This window comes from Heptranchias perlo, chromosome 7 (genome assembly GCF_035084215.1).
Source record: "Heptranchias perlo isolate sHepPer1 chromosome 7, sHepPer1.hap1, whole genome shotgun sequence".
NCBI classification, from domain to species: Eukaryota; Metazoa; Chordata; class Chondrichthyes; order Hexanchiformes; family Hexanchidae; genus Heptranchias; species Heptranchias perlo.
In genome coordinates, this window is record NC_090331.1 from 27,337,031 (window position 1) to 27,360,589 (window position 23,559).

The 23,559-nt window shown below is 42.8% G+C and overlaps 1 protein-coding gene across 1 annotated transcript in view; it reads left to right on the forward strand.

Moving 5' to 3' along the window:
* The window catches only part of LOC137323576 (low-density lipoprotein receptor-related protein 1-like), a 1,400,855-nt gene that overhangs the window by 637,511 nt on the left and 739,785 nt on the right, over positions 1-23,559 (forward strand). Inside the window, exon 9 of the mRNA XM_067987196.1 lies at positions 17,868-18,057. Coding sequence (XP_067843297.1) covers positions 17,868-18,057 — 190 coding nt within the window. The remainder of the gene's footprint in view (positions 1-17,867; positions 18,058-23,559) is intronic.

A 23,559-nucleotide genomic window follows, 5' to 3' on the forward strand; every position in this document is an offset into this window, starting at 1 on the left:
GGATAAGGGGCTTTAGTTACGTGGATGGACTGGAGAAGCTGAGGTTGTTCTCCTTGGAACAGAGACGTTTGTGAGGAGATTTGATAGAGGTATTCAAAATCATGAAGAGTCTAGACAGAGCAGATAGAGAGAAACTGTTCCCATTGGCGGAAGGGTCAAGAACGAAAAGACATAAATTTAAGGCGATTGGCAAAAGAACCAAAGGTGACATGAGGAAAAACTTTTTTACACAGCGAGTGGTTAGGATCTGGAATGCACTGCCCGAGGGGGTGGTGAAGGCAGATTCAATCATGGCGTTCAAAAGAGAACTTGAAAGTAAAAAAATTTGCAGGGCGACGGGGATAGGGCGGGGGAGTGGGACTCGCTAGATTGCTCTTGCATAGAGCCAGCGCAGACTCGTTGGGCCGAATGGCCTGCTTCCGTGCTGTAACCTTTCTATGATTCAATGCAGGAGCATACTTTGTATAACCCACCAGAGTTTCTTACCACCATACTAAAGTATGGCAAGCAGCCGCTGTCTGTGGCTAGAACTAATGTAGGTGTGAGATGCCTGAGGGAGAGAAAGGCAGCTGCAGCAGAAAAACTGAGGAATTACTGAGAGTAAGAGAAGTCAACACTGAGCAAATTTAGGAGGAGAAATAAATCAGAAACAGATGCTAAGTGTTTGAAATAGTCAGTTGTGAAGATGATAATAAGAGAAAAAGCCAACAATAACATATAAAGGGAGAAAGAGTAAAAACAGGATATAGATGAGAGATCTTGCACAAATTATAATAAGCATAGGAGGTACGTGCTGGCAGAAAGGATCTGAAAATACTGAAATAAATGTTAATCAAAACAGCAATTACTTAAGTTATTAAGTTTATTTTGCTACATTGGTTGTGGTTGTCATTATAGTATTTTGTGTATATGTGATTAAAATGAGTTTTCAATGTGTTTGAATGCTGAATTAAGATTACAGTCCCATCTCACTATAATATTTAATTGGATGATTTATCAGAATCATAGAATCATAGAGCACAAAAGGAGGCTATTCGGCCCATCATATCTGTGTCAGCTCTTTGAAAGAGGTTTCTAATCAGTCCCACTCCCCTGCTCTTTGCCTATAGCCCTGCAAATTTCTTCTTTTCAAGTATATATCCAATTCTCTTTTGAGAAGTTACTGTTGAATCTGCTTCCACCACCTCTTCAGGTAGTGCATTCCAGGTTATAACAACTTGCTAAGTAAAAAAAAATTTCTCCTCATTTCTCCCCTGGATTTTTTTTTTACCAATTATCTTAAATCTGTATCCTTTGGTTACGGACCCTCGTGCCAGTGGAAACGGTTTTTCCCATCTACGCTATCAAATCCTCTCATCATTTTGACCATCTCTATCAAATCTCCCCTTAACCTTCTCTGTTCGAAGGAGAACAATCTCATTTTCTCCAGTCTCTCCACATAACTGAAGTCCCTCATCCCTGGTACCATTCTGGTAAATCACACCTGCACACTCTCCAAGGCATCTTTCCTGAAGAGTGGTGCCCAGAATTGGACAAAATACTCCAGCTGAGGCCTAACCAGTGTTTTATAAAGGTTTTGCATAACTTTCATGCTTTTGTACTCTATGTCTCTATTTATAAAGCCAAGGATCCCGAATGCTTTTTTAACAGCCTTGTTGACTTGTCCTTCTACCTTCAAAGATTTGTGTCTGTCAACCCCCAGTCTCTGTTCCTGCACTGCCTTTAAAATTGTACCATTTAATTTATATTTCCCCTCCTCATTTTTCTTTCCAAAATGCATCACTTCACACTTCTCTGCATTAAATTTCATCTGCCATGTGTCTGCCCATTTCACCAGTCTGTCCTCCTGAAGTCTGTTACTATCCTCCTCAAAGTTTATTACATTTCTAAGCTTTGCGTCATCTGCAAACTTTGAAATTATGCTCCCTATACCCAAGTTAATGATATGCTTTTAAAATATAGTTCATAGACAGGTTATTTATTGTTAATTGAAATAGTTTTCCTTAAAGAAGCTGTGGTAAAGAAAATGTGTCACTACTTAAGTAATTTGACAATCTGCCTTTTAAGAATAAGGATTGCACATGCTGGTATTGTTTAGGATTTTTTTGAAGTTAATTTTGAGATGCATTATCTGAGAAACACAGAACTTCTAAACTGCACCTTGCTGTCAGTTGGTCTGAAATGGTAAAACATTTAACAACCCTAATACTATTATTCCTCATAGTGATGAGCATGCTATACACAAAATAACATTTTTTGAGCGATACAATTTCTTTTACAATTTGCAAGGACATCTTATTTTGTATTTTCACTTCACGATTACAATTCAAACTAACAGTAGCTAACATTATAAAGAAGAATACTTATAGCTCAAAAGGTGCAATCTTGCCCAACTTTTAACTGATCTGCTGCCTTCAAAGTGCGTAAGTATACTTTTCTGTTGCAGGCGCAAAAACAATTTTAAAATTCTCATTTATTTAGCACTAGCAATACATGATAAAATCAGACACTCGGGTCCAGAAATTCATGGGGATCTGCTCTGTCAGCCTAAGTGAAGCAGAGTGGAAACCCCCTTCCATCCTAGCCCAAAGGCCCGGACTTCAAACCAAACTGGGAGGATAGGGTCGTTTCCATGGTGAGGGTGAGCGCATCATACCTACAAACGGTGGTTCAGGGCCTGTACCGTTGAAACATGCAAAAGTGATTCAACCGCACATGCCCTGAACCATCGTTTATAATGTCGGAATGGTGTGAACGGCAGAGAGGAGACCCCAGAAGGGCTCAACAAATATCTTTATTTAGAAACCTGCCGTTCCCAATGGAGCAAGCAAGCCTCTTGGGAAGGTACTTGATCCCCTAGCCTTAGTAAAGGTTTGGGGCTGTTGGTGTGAGTTTCCCTGAGACTTTATAAGGGAAGAATGGGTTGAATTTCCCAGGGTAGCCTGGGAAATCCTATAGCTGCTCCCTCGATGTGGGAGATTGGAAGATCCGCCCACACTCCTCCCTCCCTCCCTCCCTCCCCCTCCACCCACCCCTGGAATTTAAAGGGTCACTGTAATTGGGAATTGGGTTCCACCTCAAATTCCTGGAAAGCTTTTTCCACCCTCCCCCAAAAGCTGAATTTGTAGAGAGCGATGGTGGCTCTATCGAGGGTGGGTTGCTGAGGGTCTTCGGTGACAAATGGGATATAGGGGTGGGGATGTGATAGATGTCCAAGTGAAGTGGTGATGACAGTGAGGAAATTTAGTGTTGGTGCCAGACAATGTTTCTTCCTGGAGTATAATAGTGCAAAGAAGAGATCAGGGTTGCTCTACTATCTTTTCCTTTCTAATAAGGTCATTGAATTTTCTGTGGCACTGGAGCCAGCTCCTCTGAGCATTGCTTGTCGCATTGATTGCCTCAGCCATCTCTCTAGGATCTCATACATTATTTTTGTTACTTCCAGATCGGGTGATTGCTTTATTGAACACCTACATTCTGTCTGCAAATTTGAAAGAATTCCCTGTCATGTGTTACCTTAATTCTCCATCCCACTTCCACTCTGACCTCTGTCCTTGGCCTTCTATATAAAATCGGCTAGCCGGGTGGTGAAGGATAGAACACTAGAGCCTGATCTTCAGTTGCTTCCAAGCCCTTATTCACAGAGATCCACATTACCCAATCTACACCCCAGATAAGCTCTCATATAAATGGATACAAGAACGTCTCCAATTGATACGCACCACTTGAATACAATTAATACTAATTGATATAATTATACATGGATACAATCAACATTCTATACTGTTCCAATAAAGCTCAACACAGGTTGCGATGTGGCACAGCATTGGTACAGGTATGCTGCCTACCTTGTCAAAATCTACACACATCTAAAAGGTGAGGGAAGTGGACATTTTCAAGCAGCCCCCTGACGCAGGAAGCCACTTGTCAGTGGTAAGGCGACCCAGCAAGCTGGCCAGCTTCCTCTCGCATTTCTGGAGTTTTGCAAACTTTGACCGGGTCAATGGTAGAGTTCCACGATGTACGTAATCCCCTGGAATTTTGGGCCCATTTTTTAAAATCTCTAACTTTGCTGGAAGCTTGTGACTTTATACCCGATCTCAGTGAACTTGGTGTTACTGTGACTACCCGTGACCTGTAGAGCTGTTTGAGAGACAACAAAAGTATTCGCAAGTTAAAGTGAAAAGGTGACAGAGGAGAGAAAGGGAAAACAGAAACTGCTTGTAGGATTTAAAGCAATTTTTCATCACTTGATCACTTCAGTGCTCAAGAATATCTGTTTTAGTGGCAATAGTGGCTACTCCAGTCCTGAAAGATTTGAAACTAAGTTGCCAAAGGTAGTATGAGGGAAAGCATCCTGTGAAACTCAAGCTGATATCTTCTGAAAGTGGGAAAGCTCATGGGTGCCACAAAATCAGGTCCAAGTGAGAAGCTGTTAAAATTTCTCAGAAAAAAAGTTTAAGACCCGAACTATGGATCTGTATATGCTAGTGTTATGAAGTTCTCCTTAACATGGGACTTAAATTGAGTTACTTCGAAACTACAGCACAGAAACAGGCCATTCAGCCATACTGGTCTATGCCAGTGGATTGGAAGGTAGCAAATGTAACCCCGCTATTCAAGAAAGGAGGGAGAGAGAAAATAGAGAACTACAGGCCAGTTGCCTGACATCCATTGTCAGAAAAATGTATAAAGGAATTGGTAACAGAGCGCTTCGAACATCTCAACATGTTTAGGCAGAGTCAACATGGTTTTATGAAAGGGAAATCGTGTTTGACAAATTAATTAGAGTTTTTTGAGGATTTGCTCGCAGGGTAGATAAAGGGGAACCAGTGGATGTTGTATATTTGGATTTTCAAAAGGCGTTCAATAAGATACCACATAAAAGATTGTTACGTAAGATTAGGGCTCATGGAGTTGGGGGTAACATATTAGCATGGATAGATAATTGGTTAATGGACAGAAAACAGAGAGTAGGGATAAACGGGTCATTTTCAGGTTGGCAGGCTGTAACTAGTGAAGTACCGCAAGGATCAGTGCTTGGGCCTCAGCTATTTACAATCTATATTAATGACTTGGATGAAGGGATTGAGTGTAGTGTATCCAAGTTTGCTGACGATATAAAGCTAGGTGGGAAAGTAAGCTGTGAGGAGGCTACAAAGGGGTCAATTTTCAGATGGCCGAGCGGGTACGTTCGTGATGGGTCGGGGCTGCTAAAATTGGGGATTCCCGGGGCGGGTCCGGAGTCCGGCTCCAACCCGCCCACTTATGGCAATTAAAGCCGGTGGGATCCCACTTAAAGCAATTAATTACATAGTTCAGGTCGTTTGCAGACGTGATTGGGAGGATATTTTAGGAGGGGTGGGATTTTCATCTCAACAGAGCGTGTTTCCCGTGCTGGAGGAAACACTCCCAGTTGAAACAGACGTGTTGCAGCCACCAGCCAGTGGGAGCTGCAAAGGTCCATTTGACAGATTGGGGGGGTGGGGGGGGGGCGGGGAGACCCTCACTCATTGCAGGAGACCACTCTGTCACATTGGACAAAGTTTGGCCTGCACCACCCTCCTCCTAACACTAAAATTCACCAACTTGGAACCTCAACTCCAGTGTGCAGACACATTTACCTACCTTGCGGACCCCCTCAAACTTCCGGATGGGGGCCGCCATAGCTGCAGTCATGACCTCATCGGAGGACAAACAGCATCACCAGCCTCACCGGCCACGCCATTCATCTCTGACACGTGAAGCTCCACAACACAGTGCTGTGATACATCCACCTGCACGGCAGGAGGGAGGGCAATCGCAGAGAGATATGCGTCGCAGAGGGCACTACCCTCGCCACAGGGTCTACAGATCAAGGCTCAGCTTCCTGGACCTCTCTGAGTTGCAGTGCACACGGAGGCTCAGAGTCACTCGACATGTAGTCGTGGACATCTGCAGCCTCCTTGGTGCCGAGCTGCTCCTGGCTGTCAAAGTCACCACTGCCCTCAACTTCTTCTCCTCCGGATCCTTCCAGGGTGCCACTGGGGACATCGTCGGCATCTCTCAGTTGTCTGCACAAAAGAGCCCTGCAAATACACCTACACCCACTTTGCAGTGACCCAATGGGTGGCATCAGGTGTGGGTCTTCATGGTGATCCTCAGGAAAGGGAATTATTGCACAAACCATCCTGGACAAAGCAGCCCGCTTGATTGGCACCCCATCCACCACCCTAAACATTGACTCCCTTCACCACCGGCGCACAGTGGCTGCAGTGTGTACCATCCACAGGATGCACTGCAGCAACTCGCCAAGGCTTCTTCGACAGCACCTCCCAAACCCGCGACCTCTACCACCTAGAAGGACAAGGGCAGCAGGTACATGGGAACAACACCACCTGCACGTTCCCTCCAAGTCACACACCATCCCAACTTGGAAATATATCGCCGTTCCTTCATCGTCTCTGGGTCAAAATCCTGGAACTCCCTTTTTAACAGCACTGTGGGAGAATCTTCACCACACGGACTGCAGCGGTTCAAGAAGGCAGCTCACCACCACCTTCTCAAGGGCAATTAGGGATGGGCAATAAATGCCGGCCTCGCCAGCGAAGCCCACATCCCATGAACAAATAAAAAAAAAGAATCAAGTAATATGGGGATTGGGCAGGAAAGTGGAGTTGAGGTTGAAGATCAGCCAGATCTGATTGAATGGTAGAGCAGGCTCGAGGGGCCGTATGGCCTATTCCTGCTCCTGTTTCTTATGTCTTTATGTTCTTATGCCAGCATTTATGCTCTACAGAAACCTCCTCCCTCCCTACTTCATCTAACCCTATCAGCATACCCTTCTATTCCTATCTCCCTCGTGTGCTTATCTACCTTCCCCTTAAATGTACCTATGCTATTTGCTTCAACTACTCGTTGTGGTAGCGCATTCCACATTGTTACCACTCTTTGGGTAAAGAAGTTTCTCCTGAATTTCCTATTGGATTTATTAGTGATTATTTTATATTTATGATTTACAGTTTTGGACTCCCCCACAAGTGGAAACATTTTCTCTACATCTACCATATCAAACCCTTTTGTTATCTTAAAGACCTCAATCACGTCACCCCTCAGCCCTCTCTTATCTCGAGAAAAGTACCTCAGCCTGTTCAGCCTTTCCTGCTGAGTATATTCTCTCAGTTCTGGTATCATCCTTGTGAATCTTTTATGCACTCTCTCCAATGTCTATATCCTTTCTGTAATATGAAGACCAGAACTGTGCACTGTACTCCAAATAAATATTTATTTTTCTGTAAATATTTATAACATTGATCTTCTCCTAACTCAATGCTGTTTGACAACTAGGATGTTTATTGATCTTGCCTAAATGATCTTGCTTTAGTCATAAGAACACATTACTTGAACTTTAACTCCAAGAAATAAATCCTGCAAAGAAATAAAAGACAACTTTGATATAGGCAAGGAGCAAGTTAATATGACAAGGAAAAGGTGCAGTAAGCAACGGAGCATGATGACAAAAATAAAGACCGTCAATATAAACACACTTGTTTGTAACTGTAAACATTCATTTGTGCATATTAGAATTAATTAGGATTAAACCATTGTCAATTTATACCTTGTGTATAGTGGAAAGGGGCAACCAAATTACCAAAATAAATTAATTATCTTGGATTCCATTTGCAAGTATAAATAGTTCCAATTTAGACCATTCAGAATACACGAAGCCAATGTTTTTGATGGGTTCCATTTGTACAAATGCAGCCAGTATTAGACACTGATAAGCTCCACAGTCAAATTTGCATTGCTGAGGAAACATGGTTGATGCTCACCTAACCCCAACTTTCTCACGACTGTTCCAGCCTTCTTTTCAGCATTGCAGGGGCATCGTCACAGCATAGTAAACAATTGTAAACAATTTTACAACACCAAGTTATAGTCCAACAAATTTATTTTAAATTCCACAAGCTTTCGGAGGCTTCCTCCTTCGTCAGGTGCACGGTGTGGACGAAGGAGGAAGCCTCCGAAAGCTTGTGGAATTTAAAATAAATTTGTTGGACTATAACTTGGTGTTGTAAAATTGTTTACAATTGTCAACCCCAGTCAATCACCGGCATTTCCACATCATAGTAAACAAAGCATAGGAAGGATAAAAGAAGACAAAACTTCAAGTGAAAACGCATGCTATATGTAGGCACATGTGTGTTTCTTTCTCCTCAAACCTCCATTCCCTTTTCTGAACTCTATTTTACTCTGCCAAGAAGAACCTAATTGAAGGCGAGTCCTAGTTACTTTTTGATGCAATCATTTAACAGTGTAAATAGGATGATTTTACTAATGAGATATGGCACCTCTGAGTGCTCAGAGCTACATCCCAGGTGGAGCTCCAAACATAAATAAGTTATTGGTAAGATGTCAATTAGCAGCTCAGATGTAACATATCTGATGCATAGAGATATAATAAAAGCTCGATGGTGGTTGTACATTAGGAAATGTCAGCTCAACTGAGGTTATGCAAGTGCATTCCGAGTAAAGGAGAATTTATTCTTCAGTCAAGATTCTTTTGTGCTTGGAAAGATTCACTGATCTTTCCTAAAGTGAAGCAAATATCAATGAGAAATACATTAAATCCAATTCATAAATCACACAATCTGTAAACCTGAGGGGAGTAACTTTTGGACTGATGTGAGTAATCTTTTGTCACTTTACATTTAGCAGCTACATAAAATCCAGCATATTCGTTGCAGAGGTGTAAGAGTCACAGGTAGACTAAATTTGAAGAGAATTGCAAGAAAAAAGGAAAAATTGTTCTGAAATATGTGCAGAAATAATTATGTTTTCCGGCATCATGTCATAAATTTGTAATGGCTGCACCAATGGCTCAATGAGAAGATCCAGTGAGTGGCTGAAGCATGTAGACCAGGAATATTCCATACATTAGGGAAAGTAACCAGGGTTCTCGCCTATGATTGCTATTCAGTGGGATGCGCATGTGTGTTGAAACTTATCCCCCTGGTACCCTCCTCAGTGATATAGTCCCTTGACACACACAGTTCAGGCTCACATATGAATAATGGGCACTTGGGCATGGTACAGGATGGCAACTGCTGCCTGCGGAGTCATGTCAGTATGCAGAGGGGAGAGGGAAAAAAATTGGCAAGTAATTAGGAAGTAGATTAAGAAGCAGAACCTTGAGGGTGGTAATCTCAGGATTACTCCTGGTGCCCTGCACAAGTCAGATAGGAATAATAAGACAACAGAGTTAAATGTGTGCTGAAGAGATAATGTAGGAGGGAAGGGTTCAGATTCTTCAGACATTGGAACCTGTCCTGGAATGAGAGTGGCCTGTACAAATTTCACTTGAGCAAGGCTTGCACCAGTGCCTTCGCTGGGAGAGTAACAAGTGCAGTAGGGGAGGGTTTAAACGAATGTGGCGAGAGATGGAAAATACAACAGTGAGGAAGCAGAAAGGAAAGCAAAATAGACAAGGACTGTAAGCAAAGATAAAAGGTAAGATCAGAAGGATAAGAGATAAAAATGTAAGCGATTGCCAAGCCAACAGAGGCCGTTTGAGTTGTATGTATGTAAACGTGCAAGGTAATGGGGCACAAACCGCTCCCAAAATAACAAAGAAGCTCAACAGCACTCTCCGTTGTCAGTGACTAATTGAAGGACAAGTTCTGATGTTCGCACAAGCGCAGTGAAACGTGGAAATCCAGAACTCGCTCCGAGTGGTTCACCGCCGATATGACAGCTTCGAATTAAAGGGACATCGCATGCTGCAATCAGAGAAATCATTGATAAAGTGCCAACTTCTTTTTTATTCATTCATGGGATGTGGGCATTGCTGGCAAGGCCAGCGTTTATTGCCCATCCCTAATTGCCCTCGAGAAGGTGGTGGTGAGCTGCCTTTTTGAACCGCTGCAGTCTGTGTGGTGAAGCTTCTCTAACAGTGCTGTTGGGTAGGGAGTTCCAAGATTTTGACCCAGCGACGATGAAGGAACGGCGATATATTTGCAAGTCAGGATGGTGTGTGACTTGGAGGGGAACACGCAGGTGGTGGTGTTCCCATGCACCTCCTGCCTTTGTCCTTCTAGGTGGTAGAGGTCGCGGGTTTGGGAGGTGCTGTCGAAGAAGCCTTGGCGAGGTGCTGCTGTGCGTCTTGTAGATGGTACACACTGCAGCCCCGGTATGCCAGTGGTGAAGGGAGTGAATATTTATGGTGGTGGATGGGGTGCCAATCAAGCGGGCTGCTTTGTCCTGGATTGTGTCGAGCTTCTTGAGTGTTGTTGGAGCTGTAGTCATCCAGGCAAGTGGACAGTATTCCATCATACTGCTGACTTGTGCCTTGTAGATGGTGGAAAGGCTTTGGGGAGTTAGGGGTTGAGTCACTCGCCGCAGAATGTCCAGCCTCTGACCTGCCCTTGGAGCCTTGCTTATTCTCCCAGCTGGAAAGTAACTAATTACACCACCAAACAGGTACGCTTAAAAATATCAGGTCTAAACTAAGTTTTAACTGTGCGGTAAGTCTTAATGACTGCCAAACAACTAAAAATTAACTTTTAAAAATATGGAGTCTCATATTACTCCTTATTTTAATAACTTTTGGTAATTAAATTTTTTTTAATTAAAAAATTATTTTTTTTTACTTTTCCGTTCTGTCAATTATTTATTCATTTATTAATTATATTTATTCGTTCATGGGATGAGGGCATCGCTGGAAAGACCGGCATTTATTGCCCATTCCGAATTGCCCTTGAGAAGGTGGTGGTGAGCCCCATTCTTGAACCGCTGCAGTCTGTGTGGTGACAGTTCTCAGACAGTGCTGTTAGGAAGGGAGTTCCAGGATTTTGACCCAGTGACGATGAAGGAACGGCGATATATTTCCAAGTCGGGATGGTGTGTGACTTGGAGGGGAACGTGCAGGTGGTGTTGTTCCCATGTACCTGCTGCTCTTGTCCTTCTAGGTGGTAGAGGTCGCAGGTTTGGGAGGTGCTGTCAAAGAAGCCTTGGCGAGTTGCTGCAGTGCATCCTGTGGATGGTACACACTGCAGCCACAGTGTGCCGGTGGTGAAGGGAGTGAATGTTTAGGGTGGTGGATGGGGTGCCAATCAAGCGGGCTGCTTTATCTTGGATGGTGTCGAGCTTCTTGAGTGTTGTTGGAGCTGCACTGATCCAAGCAAGTGGAGAGTATTCCATCACACTCCTGACTTGTGCCTTGCAGATGGTGGAAAGGCTTTGGGGAGTCAGGAGGTGAGTCAATCGACGCAGAATACCCAGCCTCTGACCTGCTCTCGTAGCCACAGTATTTATATGGCTGGTCCAGTTAAGTTTCTGGTCAATAGTGACCCCCAGGATGTTGATGGTGGGGGATTCGGCGATGGAAATGTGGTTGAATGTCAAGGGGAGGTGGTTAGACTCTCTCTTGTTGGAGATGGTCATTGCCTGGCACTTATCTGGCACGAATGTTACTTGCCACTTATGAGCCCAATCCTGGATGTTGTCCAGGTCTTGCTGCATGCGGGCTCGGACTGCTTCATTATTTGAGGGGTTGCAAATGGAACTGAACACTGTGCAATCATCAACGAACATCCCCATTTCTGACCTTATGATGGAGGGAAGGTCATTGATGAAGCAGCTGAAGATGGTTGGGCCTAGGACACTGCCTTGTGGAACTCCTGCAGCGATGTCCTGGGACTGAGCTGAATGGCCTCCAACAACCACTACCATCTTCCTTTGTGCTAGGTATGACTCCAGCCACTGGAGAGTTTTCCCCCTGATTCCCATTGACTTCAATTTTACTAGGGCTCCTTGGTGCCACACTCGGTCAAATGCTGCCTTGATGTCAAGGGCAGTCACTCTCACCTCACCTCTGGAATTCAGCTCTTTTGTCCATGTTTGGACCAAGGCTGTAATGATGTCTGGAGCCGAGTGGTCCTGGCGGAACCCTAACTGAGCATCGGTGAGCAGGTTATTGGTGAGTAAGTGCCGCTTGATAGCACTGTCGACGACACCTTCCATCACTTTGCTGATGATTAAGAGTAGGCTGATGGGGCGGTATTTGGCCGGATTGGATTTGTCCTGCTTTTTGTGGACAGGACATACCAGGGCAATTTTCCACATTGTCGGGTAGATGCCAGTGTTGTAGCTGTACTGGAACAGCTTGGCTAGAGGCGCAGCTAGTTCTGGAGCACAAGCCTTCAGCGCTACAGCCGGGATGTTGTCGGGTCCCATAGCCTTTGCTGTATCCAGTGCACTCAGCCGTTTCTTGATATCACGTGGAGTGAATCGAATTGGCTGAAGACTGGCTTCTGTGATGGTGAGGATATCGGGAGGAGGCCGAGATGGATCATCCACTCGGCACTTCTGGCTGAAGATGGTTGAAAACGCTTCAGCCTTGTCTTTTACACTCACGTGCTGGACTCCACCATCATTGAGGATGGGGATGTTTGCAGAGCCTCCTCCTCCCGTTAGTTATTTAATTGTTCACCACCATTCACGACTGGATGTGGCAGGACTGCAGAGCTTCAATCTGATCCGTTGGTTGTGGAATCGCTTAGCTCTGTCTATAGCATGTTGCTTCCGCTGTTTAGCATGCATGTCGTCCTGAGTTGTAGCTTCACCAGGTTGGCACCTCATTTTTAGGTACGCCTGGTGCTGCTCCTGGCATGCTCTTCTACACTCCTCATTGAACCAGGGTTGATCCCCTGGCTTGTTGGTAATGGTAGAGTGAGGAATATGCCGGGCCATGAGGTAATTTGGCTTTTTATAAAAGAATATATTTTTTTACTTACAATTACATACAGAATACTAACTTTCAGTGAATGAAGTCTGCTTGCCTGGTTGAGCAATGCAGCCTGAATCTGTGGGCGTGATTTCTCTTCCTGACGGATTTTGTGGGTGTGTCTCCTCCTCTCTCAGACTTTTCTAGCCATGCGGCGACTCACGCTGCTCAGAGGCTGGGTCGATAGCGCACAATTTTTTTTAAAGTTCAAATTCAGCAATACGACACCACAAAACCCTCAGTAAGTCATTTTGTTAATTTAATTCTCCGGAGCGGCAGTGACTGCTGCCTCACCGGTCCAAGCAATTTCTGGCCCATTATAAATAATACTGGTGAGCTGGAGGCACAAATTGCGAGGGTTTATTTGATCTAACACCATTAAGAGATATGTGGCTCTTGCTCGACCAGGATTGGGAACTCCACATTCCTGGTTCGAAAATAGTGAGGAGGGACAGAATAGAAATAGAGAAGAAGAGTAGCAGTGTTAACCATAGATTCTATTGCACAACTAGAACATTGGGATGATATAGGGGATGGTGCAAAAGCTGAATCTATTTGGTTAAAGTTAAGGAATAAGAAGGGAACTGTTTCTCTCTTGGGAGTATATTACAAATTGCTGGACAGTGGAAAGGAGATAGAGGAAGAGATGTGTAGAAAAATGAGAGAAAATGCAGGATTATAAGGACCACAATAATAGGTGACTTTAATCATCCAAAAGGGGGCTTGTATAAAAGTAATAAAAATGGCAATAAAGAAGAGGGCTTTCTATAAAGTGCCCAGGATTGGTTTCAAGAAGGGTATGTTTTAGTCCAACAAGGAAGGAGGCAGAGCAGGATCTAGTTCTACGAAATAAAGTAGGGCAAGTTAGTAATGTAAGGATAGGGGAACACCGAGGTAAAAGTGACCATAATGTATTTAGGTTTAATATAAAAAATTGAAAGTGAGGGAACAGTCAAAGACAAAGGTATGTGACGAGAAAAAGACAATTCTAATAATAGAAAAAGGGAACTAGCCCCCGTGAGTTGGAAAGAAAAATTGGCAGGTAAGACAGTGAACGAACAATGGAATCATTCAAACATGAGATGTTTAGAGTATAAACGAGACATAATCCCACAAGAAGTAAATGGGATGCAGCAAAAGCTGGAATTCCTTAGATGAGTAGAGACATTCTGATTAAAATGAGACTTAAAAACAAGCATATGAAAAATTGAGGGCCAATAACACAAAAGCAAATCAAGTGGAAGAGAGAAAATTAATGGCGGGAACTTGCTCCGACCGGCGGGCAAGGTTCTCCGCACTTCCTGCGGATAAAAAAATAACGAATATACTCACTGCGTGGGCTGTTTGCTTAATTTTGAAATTTTCTCCAGTGGTGCGCTCCGAGATCAGTGCAGGCCATGTGCGCAAAGACTGTGAGAATGGAAGCCCCGCCCGCAAGCAGGTAAGTAATACACATTCATTTAAAGTGACGTTCCCTTCGTTAGTCTAAATCAAAATTTAATATAATAACATACCTTATTATAAAAAGGCAAGGAAATTATTTATAATGTACTGAAACATACAGAAAATAAAACTTAAAAAAATGTTTTTTTTATTTTTAAATGATCAAAAAATATTAAAATAGGAAACTTAGACAGTCCACATTTTTAAAATTTAATTTTTTCTGATTTTGCAGTCATTATAAGTCTCCCCGCTTTTAAAAAGTAGTGTAGGGCTGGTATTTTCAAGCGTACCTTCTCGTGGGGTAAGTATCTTCGTTGCAGCTGGACAGATGGGTAAGTTTACGATTGTTTGCTGATTGTGTTTGATTGTACATGATTGTTGTAAACAATTTTACAACACCAAGTTATAGTCCAGCAATTTTATTTTAAATTCACAAGCTTTCGGAGATTTTCTCCTTCCTCAGGCAAATGTTTCAAGATCTCCTTGAAGCCTACGCATTTATACATATTGAACAATAATACATGGTGTTTACAGACTGCCCCTGCAACTGCCCGTTGCCAAGGCAATCACCGTGTTCAGACAGAGAGGTGTTACCTGCAGAACCTCCGAATACACATTCAACAAAAAAACAAACAGGGAAAAAAAACAGAGAAAAAAAAACACAGAGAGAGGCAGAAACATCCGGAAGGCAGAGAGAGCCAGCAAATGACCCATTATATTAAAAACAGATAACATTTGTTCGCTGGTGGGGTAACGTGTAGCGTGACATGAACCCAAGATCCCGGTTGAGGCCGTCCTCATGGGTGCGTGATTGTGGCGTGGTTGGCCCTTTAACTCGGGACTGTCAAAACGCCATTGAACCAAACAGAGCAAGTTTGTGATTTCCGGATTTTACTGCACATGTGTGCATTCGCGAACTTGCTCCGATGGATTCGACAGCGTTGGGATGGATGCCATTACGGAGCGGCGTCCAAGGTAAGTAAGTTCTGAGGCAATGAAAGTTACCAAGGCAGTTTGTTTCAGTAATTCAGCATGAACCGGCTTGCTCATTGTAGGCTGACTTCAGCAGAGCATCCGAGATTGATATTAGTTGGTGATATTAGCTTGTGATTATCCTTGTGTCACCTACAAGTTAACAGCATTAAGTAGTAAGTCTACGGGATATATTAAAGTCTGATCAGTTCAGCTTATTACTGATATACTCGCCGCTTTCGCACTGATTCCAGGAATTTATGCGACCTAGTCCTTCTAAGTGGACTTGTTTGCCTCACCTTACTCTGGTATTAGCCTCCTGGGACACGAGTGATGAGTCTCCATCTGTATATGTGATATCTGTTCCCTCCCAGATCCTTTGCTCCCGGGTAGATCCACCAGCCGGCTCAATTGTCACTTCCCTTAATCTCAGGGGGAAACTTCTTGTACATCTCAGTGACACACTTAACGTCTGCCTGTATCTAACTTGTAAACCTATAAAGCTTTCAGATTTCTTTTCGGTCCTTTCGGAGGATGAGAGCTAATTTTCAGCCTTTTCTCTTACACACCTTTATGCATACACTTAAAAAAAACTCTCTATACTATAATATTTAATACTACTATCTTTTACTTAATGTTACCACATAAAAACCTTTTTTATTGTCAAAACACTATTTTAGATATCCTTTATTCTTAATAAATCTCCATTTTATCATGAATCAACCTGAGAGTCACAAGTATTACAAGAGCTCCCCCATTTCGGTATCAGCAACAACTTGGATTTATATAGTGCCTTTAACGTAGTAAAACACCCCAAAATGCTTAAATCAATCAGCTTAAACGGCAATGTTAGTCACCACGATGACCTCAGGTTTAAAAAAAGAGACAAAAATCTTGACAGGCTTATTGGACCAGCTGGTCTTCTCCTTTCTGTCTTTTCTTATGTTGATATGTTTTTGTTTGTGATTTCACTCCCATAAACTCTCAATTTTTTTTAAATAAACAAACTACATAAAGTCCGATGAGAAATGACATATTTGTTGTCACCTGACACACTGGCCTAGAAATTGGTTCGCTCCCAACATCGTGCACAAACCCAGCAGTATCTATGAATTGCCGCGCCGAAACTGATGAGCAAGAAAGGGCAGCCCAAAATTGGTTCCCTTGTGTCGTCAGGACATGACTGGCGAGCTGGGGACACCAGCCATGCCCCAAGAGGCAGCGTGCCTGTTGCGAAGAAAACAAAGATCGCAGCACTGAACATACCGTGAAGCTGGGGGGTGGGGGTCAGAGTGGTGGCTGCCACTGGTCCACAGTTTTAACGTGAAGCCAAGAGAAGCGTTCCTGCTTCATATTCAGATAAGTAAAACATTTTTACATATAGTTTTGGTGGCAGCCTTCAGCAGTCCCTTTAAAGACCACTGGTTTGGCTGCTCTGCACTGAGAAAACTGACTGCAGCAAACACGGCACATTACAGCACAGCCAGTCGCGAACCAATTTTGGAAAGGAGCCTGAAATAGGTGTTACACCTCCAATTTGCTTTGGAAATGGTCCTAATGCCTCTTTCAGGCGGATCCCCGAATGACTACAAAGGGCCCTAACCAATATGGCATGCAGTGCATACACAGAGCAGAATAAGCACAAACGTGCCGCATACAGGAAACAATTTCTAGGCCACAATCTTTGAACTGTGGCCTTCATAATTCTTGTGATGAATGCTTTATTTCATGTGAACATCCATAATTTTTTTTTAGAATTAGCTCTTTTGGTTTCCCAGAGTTCAGTTTAAATGCTGAAACTCAATTTTGAAGACACATTTAAAGCAGTTTACCTACAACTGTCAGAGAATTAGTGCTAAAGTGTTAGTGAACCATGAAGTTTGGAGAACCAAAAATTACTTCACAGTTTATTCTGATATATTAAAGGGTCCAAAGGTTAAATAGGTAACTTTCCACTAATGCTATTGCTGGTGTATACCCAGCAGCAAAGAAATAAAGCATAAATTCGCTAAGTTCTGGCATTAACTCCAACACATACTCCCTTTGTGCACAGCTACCCGATAACATTGGTGAATTTATGCTTTAATTCTTTGCTGCCGGGTATACACCAGCAGTAGCATTGGTGGAAAGTTATCTATTTAACCTTTGGACCCATTAATGTATCAGAATGAATTGTGAAGTAATTTTTGTTTCTCCAAACTTCATGGTTCACTCTGACACTCAGCTGTGTAGTTCTTCCGAAATGTAATCATAACGAATCAGTTGTGTTTGAAGAAGTAAATATGCATTTTTAATCATTCCTCTGTTGAAAAATGTACATTGATGAAATTGACCTGTTTAATATATCCTTGTACTGTTATAAATTTTAAAAACTATACATAAGTGAAGATTTTTTTGCTTTATTTAATTGAAGTATACACAAGTATTAAAAAAAATTGTACAAAAATACACATGATGTTTCAGTGGTGATCATGGAATAATTTATATTATAACGATGGACTAATGTGTGTGATTGTAACACAGACAGACTTTAGCTTTCCCAAATGTGACTGGCAAATGATTCCTTGGAGTGGTAATGGTTGTATATGAAATTTATGCCATTAATCTGAATGCTGACTGATTTATTGTCTAAGAAATTATACAGTGATAATTTAGCAGATGGTGATACGAAGCTATCTTTTATTTGCAGGTTAGACATCTTTACAGTTTGGCAGTGTTTGAAAACTTCATTTATGCCATCAACTTAGATAATTTCACTGCTAAGTACAAAGTAAGCATCACTAAAATAAACAGATTCAATGGCACAGATGTCCAAACACTAGCAAGACTAGAGAATGGCGGAGTTGTACACATCTACCATAAACTAAGGCAACCAACAGGTAGGTCATTACATTTTGAAACATTTTTACTGGTTGTTTTGTATGCTGAAGATGTTCTTTTCTGTATTTCTCAAATGTTATTGGCGTAGACCCTGCAATGTGCTTTGCTTCCAGGACTTCAGTCCAAATCCAGCATTGGCAGATTGGATCAAGGTCTCCTCAGAGAGTTTTTAAAAATCTTTTGTGAAATAAGTGTTAGTCTCAGTGCACTTCCCAGTGGATATGAATCTATAACATACTACCACTGGCAACTTCAGTATTAATTTAGCAGTCCTGCTTAGAAAATGTGAAAATGAAAATGCTACATTGTCACTGGATATTATTCTGAAAAGAAATGTTTAGCCCAGTTTTACAGGATTGTTGGAGAGTTCTCCATTTCATCTGACATGTGTTTGAAGTAAATGTGAAAAGCTGTCACCCTGCATCCCTAAGATGAATTGTGAGGACAAAGAAGATTTGAAGGCGATCTGGTGGAAGTGTTCAAAATGATGAGTGGTTTTGTAAAGGTAAATCAGGAAAACTATTTCCAGTGATTAGAAAGTTGGTAGCTAGAATGCATAAATTTAAGATCATCACCAAAAGAATGAAAGAAAAGGTCAGAGGCAATTCATTTGTATAGAGGATTATTAGGATAGAAACGGTGGTGGACGCAGAATCATAAAGCTTTTAAAATGAACTGGATAAATATTTTTTTTAAAATTAAAATGATATGGGGAAAGGGTAGAGAATGGGACTAAATGGGTAGCTCTTTTAGAGATCTGCCTCAGGCATGATGGGCAGAATTACCACCTGTGCTGTAAAATGTTTTGATTCTGTGATTCAAACTGAATTTGTGATTCAAAGTAGTTTCAACTGGGTCATCTTGAGATCCTTTTAGAAAGTTTTGCAATGACCAATTCAGTTTCCATGCAAAGAGTCCATTATACATGCACATAGAGACGTAATGGTCCTCTGTGCACTTGTATTACAATTTTCTGTATACCTACCATATATTCCCATCACTGAGTAATTGACTGCTGCACAGCTGCTGCCTGTAGCTGGAGCCACAAAACTAAAGGTAGATGATTTTTTGACTTTTAATGTTTCATCCAATTCCCAGCAGTTGAGGAGGTATCTGATCCCCAGTAGTATAACAGTGGAGGATATATTTTCCATCCTATCACTGGCCCACATCAAGACAGTATTCACGTAACACCTGCCTCGCCCTCGTTAATATTGCAAGCGCCAGCACAGTTAGTTACATCCCAGAAGATGCAGTTAGTAGGCTTGAGGAGAGGTAGCATTGAGTGAGTTGCAGTGCGCAAGTGTGGAGGAACAACTACTGGTGGTAGAGGAGGAGCAAGAACCTGCTGGTCAGAATTGATCCCCTGCACTATAGGATGTGCAGCAGTGCAGTGAAATTAGGCATTTGTGTTATGTTCATGTTGGTAGTCCATGGTAAAGGAGATGAAAGTATTGATCATGATGACTGATGTATCAGTCATCTGCTTGAACACATGTAGGTGCTAACCAAGAAGGTTGAGGGTGCTGATGACCTTGATTGCTGTTGGCAGTGGCATCCCTGTGCTGCAGGTTTCCTGCATGTACCCATGCAGTCTGGCAGCAGATGACACAGCTCTGATGACATGGAGCCTGTGGAGGCAGTTCACCCCTGCCATTGCCAAATTGACTTACTTTGCTTGCAGGTATGGTTGGTATAGCCAGTCTGACCCTGGTTGCTGCTGATCTCTCTACATGCTTTCTTTGATCTTGTATCAGTTCAAAGATGAAATACTGAAACTGAATTTGCACAAGTCATGATCCCGGCAGTTACATCGGGATTGCGTCCACCAGTGTCCCCCAGTGCTGACCCCACTGGAGTAAGTCAGGACAGGGGGAGAGCACCTAAGTTGCAAAGCACCAGAGGGCATCTGCAGAACTACAGGTGCATCTCAGGCACCTGCCTGGCCCATGCTGCTAGGAAATCCAGCATCTATAGCTGGTTCGGGTGGAGAAGCATAGTATGTTACAGCACAGAAGGAGACCATTCGGCCCATTGTGCCTGTGTCGGCTCTTTGAAAGAGCTATCCAATTAGTCCCACTCCCTTGCTCTTTCCCCATAGCCCTTTAAGTATTTATCCAATTCCCTTTTGAAAGTTATTATTGAATCTGCTTCCACCACCCTTTCACACAGTGCACTCCAGATCATTACAGCTCTCTCCATAAAAAAATGTTTCCTCATGGCGCCTTTGGTTACCAACCGTACTGCCACTGGAAACAGTTTCTCTTTAAGTACTCTATCAAAACCTTCATGATTTTGGTCATTTCTATCTAATCTTCCCTTAACCTTCTCTGCTCTGAGGAGAGCAACCACAGCTTCTCCAGTCTATCCACATAACTGAAGTCCCTCATCCCTGGTACCATTCTAGTAAATCTCTTCTGCACCCTTCCTAAGGTCTTCAAATCCTTCCTAAAGTTTGGTGCCCAGAATTGAATAAGATACACCAGTTGAGGCCTAACCAGTGTTTTCGGAAAGGTTTAGCATAACTTCCTTGCTTTTGTACTCAATGCCTCTATTAATAAAGCCCAGGATCCCAAATGCCTTTTTTAACAGTCTTCTCAACTTGTTGTGCCACCTTCAAAGATTTGAGAACATACATCCCCAGGTCTCTCTGTTCCTGTACCCCCTTTGAAATTGTACCATTTAGTTTATATTGCCTCTCCTCATTCTTCCTACCAAAATGTGTCATTTCACACTTCTCTGCGTTAAATTTCATCTGCCGTGCGTCTGCCCATTTCACCAGTCTGTCTATGTCCTCCTGAAGTCTGTTACTATCCTCCACATTGCTTACTACATTTCCGAGTTTCGTGTCATCTGCAAACTTTGAAATTATAGCCTCTATACCCAAGTCCAGGTCAGTAATGTATATCAAAAAGGGCAGTGGTCCTAATACCGATCCCTGCGGAATACCACAATATACTTCCCTCCAGTCTGAAAAACAACTGTTCACCACTACTCTCTGCTTTCTGACTCTTAGCCAATTTTGTATCCGTGCTGCCACTGTCCCTTTAATTCCATGGGCTTTAATTTTGCTGCTAAGTCTATTATGTGGTACTTGATCAACTGCCTTTTGAAAGTCCATATACACATCAACTGCACTATCCTCATCAACCTTCTCCGTTACTTCATCAAAGAACTCAATCAAATTAGTCAAACATGATTTTCCTTTAACAAATCCGTACTGAGTTTCATTTATTAGCCCATACTTTTCCAAGTGCCAATTAATTTTGTCCAGGACGATTGTCTCTAAAAGTTTCCCCGCTACCAACGTTAGGCTGACTGGCCTATAATTGTCTGGTTTATCCCTTTCCCCTTTTTTGAACAGGGGTTCAACATTTGCAATCCTCCAGTCCTCTGACACCAACCCCCTATCCAAGGAGGATTTGAAGATTGTGGCCAGAGCCTCCACAATTTCCATCCTTACTTCCTTCAGTAACCTAGGATGCATCCCTTCTGGACCGGATGACTTTTCTACTTTGAGTACTGCCAATCTTTAAGTATCTCCTCTTTATCTATTTTTAATCCTATCCAATATCGCTACTACTTCCTCCTTTACTGTTACATTGGCAGCATCCTCTTCTCTAGTGAAGACCGATGCAAAGTATTCATTTAGTACCTCAGGCATACCCTCTGCCTCTACAAGAAAATCTCCTTTTTTGTCCCTTATCGGCCCTACCCTTCCTTTGATTATCCTTTTACTATTTATATGTTTATAAAAGACTTTTGGATTCCCTTTTATGATATCCACTAATCTATTCTCATACTCTCTCTTTGCCCCTCATTCCCTTTTTTAGATCTCTTCTGTACTTTCTGTATTTAGCTTGGTTCTCTACTGTATTATGAACTTTACATGTGCCTCCATTTTCTTTTTCATTTTAATCTCTATATGTTTAGTCATCCAGGGAGCTCCAGCTTTGGATGCCCTTCCTTCTGCCTTCATAGGAATGTGTCTACTCTGTAACCAAACCATCTCCTCCTTGAAGGCCTATAGTGCACACCCAGTAGTGTAATAGCTCCTCTATTGTTCCTTAATTGTAACCAAATAGATTATGTCTTTGACCCGTCAACTACATCATCCCTTTCCAGTGCTATAAAAGTTTATTTGATCAATACTGCCACCCCGCCCCCCTCCTTTCTTTCCTTCCCCATCTTTCCTGAATACCTTGTAGCCAGGAATATTAAGTACCCAATCTTCCCCTCCTTTGAGCCAGGTCTCAATTATTGCCACCATATCATAATCCCATGTGGCAATTTATGCCTTTCTCCTTTGTAATGTTTTATCCTGGTGCCTATCCCCCTGCCAAAATGGTTTAAACCCTCCCCCACAGCAACTAGTTAACCTCCCCGCGAGGACATTGGTCCTAGCTCTGTTGAGGGGCAACCCGTCCGGCTTGTGCAGGTCCCTCCTGTCCCTGGAATCTGAAGCCCTCCCTCCTGCATCATTTCTCCAGCCACGCATTAACCTGTCTTATCCTTCTATTCCTATGCTCACTAGCGCATGGCATTGGGAGTAATCCAGAGATTACTACCTTTGAGGTCCTGCTGTTTAACTTTTCCCTAGCTCCTGAAACTCTGACTGCAGGACCTCAACCCTTTTGCCTTCCTATGTCATTGGTTCCCACACAGACCACGACTTCTGGCTGTTCCCCTTCCCTCCTCAAAATGTTCTGCACCCTCTCACTGATGTCCTTTACCCTGGCACCAGGGAGGCAACACATCATGCGGGACTCACGTCAGCAGTTGCAGAAATGCCTGTCTATCCTCCTGACTATTAAATCCCCTATAACAACTGCATTTTTACTTTCTTGTGGCTTCCTGTGCAGTCGAGTCACACGGTGCCATGGATTTGCTCCTGACTGCACTCCCCTGAGATGTCAACACCCACACAGGCGTTCAACACTGAATACCAGTTTGTGAGTGCCACACTCCCAGGGGATTCCTGCATTGTCTGCCTGTTCCTCCTAGCCAGTCTGGTGGTCACCCACACACTCTCCTCCTCAACTCTCCATAGCTGCGGGGTGCCCACCTCCTGAAATGTGCTATCCACAAAACTCTCAGCTTCCTGTATGCACTGTAGTGATGCCTGCCGCCCCTCAAGCTCAGAAACTCTGAGCTTGAGCTCGAGCAGTTAGCGGCACTTCCTGCACATATGGTTTTCCAGGACAGACAAAGTATTCTGTAGTTCCCACATGGCACAGGATGTGGATGCGACGGGCCCCAGCTGTCCTGCCATGTTAGCTAACAGTTATTTAAAGCTGTTTGTTTAGCTTTAAGGCTATTTAACTGTTTTAGCTAACACTAAAGCACTGAGCGTCTAACCATTTTAAAAAAAACACTAACCACTGTTAAAAACACAATCAAGTAAATACTTACACTAACTTAACGCTAACCACCAAAAACACTAACCAATAAATTAAATATTTATCTATATCTTACCCCCGCCGCTACTGCTTGTGTTGTGA